Below are 5,732 nucleotides of genomic sequence, written 5' to 3'. Positions count from 1 at the left end.
ACTCAAACTTAAACATGAACCTTAAATACATAAAACCTTATACTGGAATTTTTAAAAAAAAAATCAACACATAAATGTTAATATTATTAATAATTTATTTTTTAGAATAAAATCTTAATATATTATATTTTCGAGTCGAATATTAAGTAACTCGTTTCGACTCGTTAAGAACTCAAGTCAAACTCGAGCTCGAGTCGAGTAATTATCGAGCTTTGATCGAGTCGATCTCGAGTAACTCACGATATGTATCGTCTCATTTACAGTCCTATTCCCAACCTATGTTATTTGGAATCCTTATTCGATAAAATATCGACATGGGTATCTATATAATCAAATGTATATACACACGCATTCGTATATATGAATTTAATTATTCAAATTAAGAATTCACATCATACAACATAATTGACAACTATATCTCCATTGATTATGAAAATAAGGAGATATGATGAGCAACTGTGCTTGTACTTTGAGATATAATTTAAATTTGACTTTACCAAGATTCTTTATATTCCTTGAAATGAGAAGAATTGATAGCAATGACAAGAAATCTTACATTTAAAGTAGTTCCTTCACTGGCTGATCCATCAAGGATCAAGATTTCCGAGCAAACAGCTCACAGGTGATTATATCTTCTGTGCATGCAGCAGATCTTCCGGCACCTAGGACCGGAACAAGATTGAAGATAGGCTTCACACCAATTTTGGCACCACCATTCATCTGATCGAGTTCCTTGAATGCGTCCTCAAACAAGCTTGATATCGTCTCCAACGGAATGTGGATGTTTTGTGGGACATACAATCTCAAGATCTAGGGGGAAAATGGGGGGAAACAAACGTGAGGAACTACAATAAAACAACACATAGACGAAGATAATTAATAAAATAAATGACAGAACTCCAGGAAAAGCATTTTTGTAACCATAGTTCAACGGGATATAACTCCATTTACAATCAACGTCGAAAGAAAATTTGGCGGTTGGCTAGGAAACTTACCATAGTGTCATTCCAGGAGAAACCATTTTCGATAACGGTTTTGTCAAGACGATAGATGCAAAATCTAGCTATTCTTTTCATTTGGCTCTCTGTGAGAGACTTCTGATGATTACCGTTGCTCCAATCGGCTTTCAGAGAATCAGAACAAACCTTCATAGCAACTTCACTTGTGATAGACAAAACAACCGCGCATATCTTTCCATGAATGACACATTTCTGAATACACGAACCATGCCATTCTACAGGTTGAAAACTGAAAGAACTACGCGCCACTACGCTACAAAGTTCACTGGGAGTTTCTTCGGGCGTTTCTGCAGTATCTAGGACATAAAGGATTGGCTTTATTTCTACAAGTGCTCTGCAATATCAGAAACAAAAGATGACGAAACGAAATGCCCTTCTGTAGGTACTTATTATTCATTGAGAAGTTCACACAAAGTGTGGACCATTTACCTTTTTGGAAGATCTGGAACTAGAATATAAAGAAAAATAGGGTCAAGCACGTTGGACTTGGAATCTTTACCCAAATGAGACAGCTTAAGTTGGTTCACAAACGTATCCAGCTTGTCGTGGAGTTTTGGTCTCTCATCTAAAGGGATGTTAGTAGAGCAGTAAACCACAAAGAAGATAGCAGAAGTAGATATCGAGCACTTAAAGCATTCTGCTATTGCTTCACTGTTTTGCAGTGCCTGCTCAAGTTCTGCAGTTGACCCTCCATCACAAATAGTCATTGTAGGTGGATCGAGTCCCAACTGACCAGCCATGTGTAGTATCTCCTTATGCAAAGTTGCCTAAAATTAAAATTGATCAGGTTAAAAGTCAACTAGCTGCATGCGATGTAAACAATGCACGTTCATCGAAATAACAGGCATGTCCACACCCGAAAAACAAAAAGTCGTAACATTTTTTAATGGGATCTTGATAATTTAAGATTCCTGAGTGGCTTCCAATTCAACATCTTGTCATGAAGAAAACTATTACTGTGCTTCACTACCCACCAAGAATAATATTCAACCAGACCGTTAGAAGGAAAAAACAGTTATCTTAATGGTCAGACAACTTCTAATCATTTCAATATTCTTTCGGAAAAGCATGAAGTATAAAAATTCTACAAAAAGGAAGCTTTACTGATTGATTCCAATTGCCATGATTCAGTGTACCTGACTATAAGGTCCAATGCAACTTGGTGCCCAGCAAGAAATACTTTGAACATGCAAAACTTGCTTGCTCTGATCATTCGCAGCCAGAATTTCAACATATGCTCTCCCTAAACTCGCTTGAATTAAAGGCAGTTCAATAGTACTTCTTGATGGAACACCAAAAGGGCATTTATCCTGGGTAATAAATCTCACATAGGTCTCATTTGCTTGAGTGAACTGATCCATATCAGAAATGTAGAGATGGATATAAAGCACATGCTCCCAGCCTAAACCACACCCTTCTAGTTGCAACTCAATTTGTCCAAGGATCAACTTCAGATCTTCCTGTAAACCTATCAAACAAAAAGTAACCAAAAACTGTTATCAATTGTAGTGTTGTATTTGGAAACAACGTTTAAATATAAAGGAACAATATGTAGCAAGGAATTACAAAAGCAAATCTGTTAAGCGTTTTTTTTAACCTGCTGAAGGTCCTGATGGATCTTGTAACCAACAACACATTGAAAATGTATTATCTTTTTCTGTTTTAGAGATGTGAAGCCTATGCCTTGAAACTTCAATCAAGTCACTAACTTCAGGTACAGGCGCACCCAGAGATTTGCATTCTTTTGGGTTTTCTCCTAGCACTTCGGATACAGAACTGATATTCTCGGAACAGAGATCATTGGTTTTGTCATTACCACTTAAGGAGTTGGATGCCTTTCTTTCCAAATGAAATTTCAACGGATGCAACACTCCAACTGGAGCTATGGAATCTGAAGAGTGCAGTACAACTTGGAATTCATCAAGCACAATTCGAGCATTCTGAGAAATTTTAAACCTTAATAGTTACGACAGAAAAAATAGTGAACGAAGAATTTGTTAAATGCAACTGGAATGCAAACCTCCCTTATTCAAAACATGATTTCTGATTAAATACTTGGAAAGAAATAAAAGAAACTACTAAGATGAAAGAAAGATGGGTTGGAGGAAGCAAAAAATATAAGGAAAATAACTTTTTCCGGTAGACCAGTCAGCAGAAAAGCTTACACGGAAGAGTGGGCAGTCAAAAGTCAGAGTTTCATACTCCCCTCCCTCACCGCATACATTTATTCCATACAAGCTGCCAAAAGGGAGTTTGAAAGTAAAAAAAAATATAAGTTTCCAATCACACTTTAAACGTTAGAAGTTACGTCATTCATTTGAGAGAGACTGAATGTTAAAACAGCACGAACATACTCTTTCAATTTATGCAGATAAGGTTTCAAGAATGCTATTTCTTTGCCCAAGTGCTTTGAAGGGTCCAACCCCATAGCTGCAACCTATTACATGATGATCCCAAAGAAACAAAATAGTTCAATTTAAAATAGATACGACAAAGCATCTCATAAAATAAATAGCTAGAAAACAAATCTACATAGCACAAGCAGAAAAGACATCACAAGGATTCTAAACAAATAGTATATGAACGATAAAATCAAAGATACTACATACCTTGACTGTGATAGCCATAATGCTATTTGTTATCTGAACAGGAAAGAACACATAATAATATGTGAGACAAACTATCTAAATGTTTATTAAGTATTGACATTAACAAAATTTAAAATTACCATTTCTTGGAGAAGCAACGATTGATCTTGTTTCCACAAATATGCCAAAGAAACAAGCCCTAACCTTGAACAAACACTTTCTACTCGTAGCCTTTGATAATCTGATGCAATTGCACCAGAAGAAACTGCTGTGACAGAAGGTATCTGCTTCTTAACTTCATTTAACAAAATAAACATATCTTCTACTTCATCACCTGCTGTCTTTTGGTAGCTAAGTTTCTGGTGCCTACAATAGTCACCAAAAGCTTCAGAAAACAAAATTCGTATAATGTACATTTTCCAAGTTGAAAGGGCGTATTCTTGGGTGAAAACTAACTAATCAAAGAAGCAACCTATCGGGAGATCATTTGTACCAAATATAAAGTAAAGTTCTTCATGATATGCCTACTTACTAAATGGATTAACAAACTTCCTATGCTGTATTCCAATCATTATGCAGTGAAAGGGAAATGTTTAACTTGACTAGAAGCATCATACTTAGCACAATCTGGCAATCATGATATACCCACACAAAGGGATACACAGAAAAGCCTTCGAAGTTCTTAATATAACTGTTTTAACCGTACCATAACAGATAAAACAAACTTGAAGGAAATACCATAACTGAAGATATGGAAAAGCCTGAAGTACACAACAAACCAGTCCATCATGAAATGAAGAACAAAGATAGCATTTTTAACCCTTTCATAATAGTGATGCAAAGTGAAGATCATAAATTCCCTGAATAAGATACATGGTTTTACCACCATACTCGTTTAAAGGGCTTGCCTTGTGGATCCTTGTATTCGCCTTCGGAACAATGGCACTCCCATGCATTCAGCATAGCTTACAATTATTTGGTGCCCTACCTGCAGTGAAGGGGGAAAAACATTCAATATTCGTGCCGACCTCGAGTAAAGATGCAGGTTTTATAAACTCTTAACATTAAAGAATTGGCAGAGACTTACAGTTTGATACATGTAGCTATCCAACTCGTCCACTGAATCATCAGTTGGTAGTAAATTAGCCAAAGCGACAATCTAAAGCAAAACACCGATAAAAATGTCAACTTTCTTCTTCTTTCTATATTATTATTGTTATTTTTTTTTGGGTTGCAAAAAGCATTAAAATTTTAAATTCTAAGGGGGAAAGCATCAACTAGTACTTCTTTAGGGTACCCTTTTCTTTTAAGAACCTATAAGTCCCAAATCTTTTGTTTTTTTTATCTCAAATTCGGTTGATTTATTTCCAGGGAAACAGCAGAAAAACCTGGTGGCCGTATTGGATGCACTTCATCATAGCATAACAGCTATCTTTTCCACCGCTCACTAAAGCAACAACCTTCATTATATCTGCTTCTGAATCAAGTTGCAGGTATTGAATTTAGCTTTGTCTTCTTGGAGAGGAAGTCTGAGGCCGCTTGGAAATGGGAAAGGGCTTAGGGTTTAACACTATTTTCTGTGTTAACAAAAAGAATTCACTTTCGCAACTAAAAGTCACAAGGGTAAATTCCAAATTTCATCACTATTTTTTATTTTCTCTCTTATTTTACTCACCGAACTTTAAAAATTTTCAATGTTCTCACTAAACTTAATATATTAAATATTTTTGTTACTGAACTTTACTCTCTTTTATATTTTTATCACTCCGCCGTTAAATATACAACAGAGTTAAAAGCAACGCTGTTTTAAAAAAAACAAAATATTTATCAAAACGATGTCGTTTTGTATTTATATAATTGCTCATTTTAACGTCATTAACTATTTAATGAGTAAATGACCAAAAAACTCAATATATTAAGATCAGTGAAGAAATTAAAAATGATTTAAAGTATAGTGAATGAAATAAGAAAAAAACTATAGTTCAGTTGTTAAATTTGTAATTTAACCAAGTCATAATATCAGAAAATACTATCAAGATGAAGATTTATCAATTTAGTTACCCACTTATTCCTTATTTTTTTATTGAGTAAAGTACATAAATTGTCCCTTTATTATAAAGTATTA

General features: G+C 34.9%; 1 protein-coding gene across 1 annotated transcript; it reads right to left on the bottom strand.

Moving 5' to 3' along the window:
- Positions 1 to 470: 470 nt before the first annotated feature.
- LOC120154777 (diphthine--ammonia ligase-like) lies at positions 471 to 5,149 on the bottom strand. Its single transcript, XM_039166430.1, has 12 exons — positions 4,996 to 5,149; positions 4,695 to 4,766; positions 4,516 to 4,595; positions 3,748 to 3,973; positions 3,629 to 3,661; positions 3,374 to 3,456; positions 3,185 to 3,257; positions 2,617 to 2,959; positions 2,156 to 2,487; positions 1,449 to 1,786; positions 996 to 1,353; positions 471 to 810 (listed from the first exon to the last, which is right to left on the bottom strand). The coding sequence occupies exons 1-12, from the start codon at positions 5,071 to 5,073 to the stop codon at positions 595 to 597; spliced, it is 2,232 nt and encodes a 743-aa protein (XP_039022361.1). The 5' UTR covers positions 5,074 to 5,149; the 3' UTR covers positions 471 to 594.
- Positions 5,150 to 5,732: the final 583 nt, after the last annotated feature.

Source organism: Hibiscus syriacus, unplaced genomic scaffold, assembly GCF_006381635.1.
Source record: "Hibiscus syriacus cultivar Baekdansim isolate YM2019G1 unplaced genomic scaffold, ASM638163v2 tig00111151_pilon, whole genome shotgun sequence".
NCBI lineage: Eukaryota > Viridiplantae > Streptophyta > Magnoliopsida > Malvales > Malvaceae > Hibiscus > Hibiscus syriacus.
This window is presented reverse-complemented; position numbering and strand designations above follow the sequence as displayed.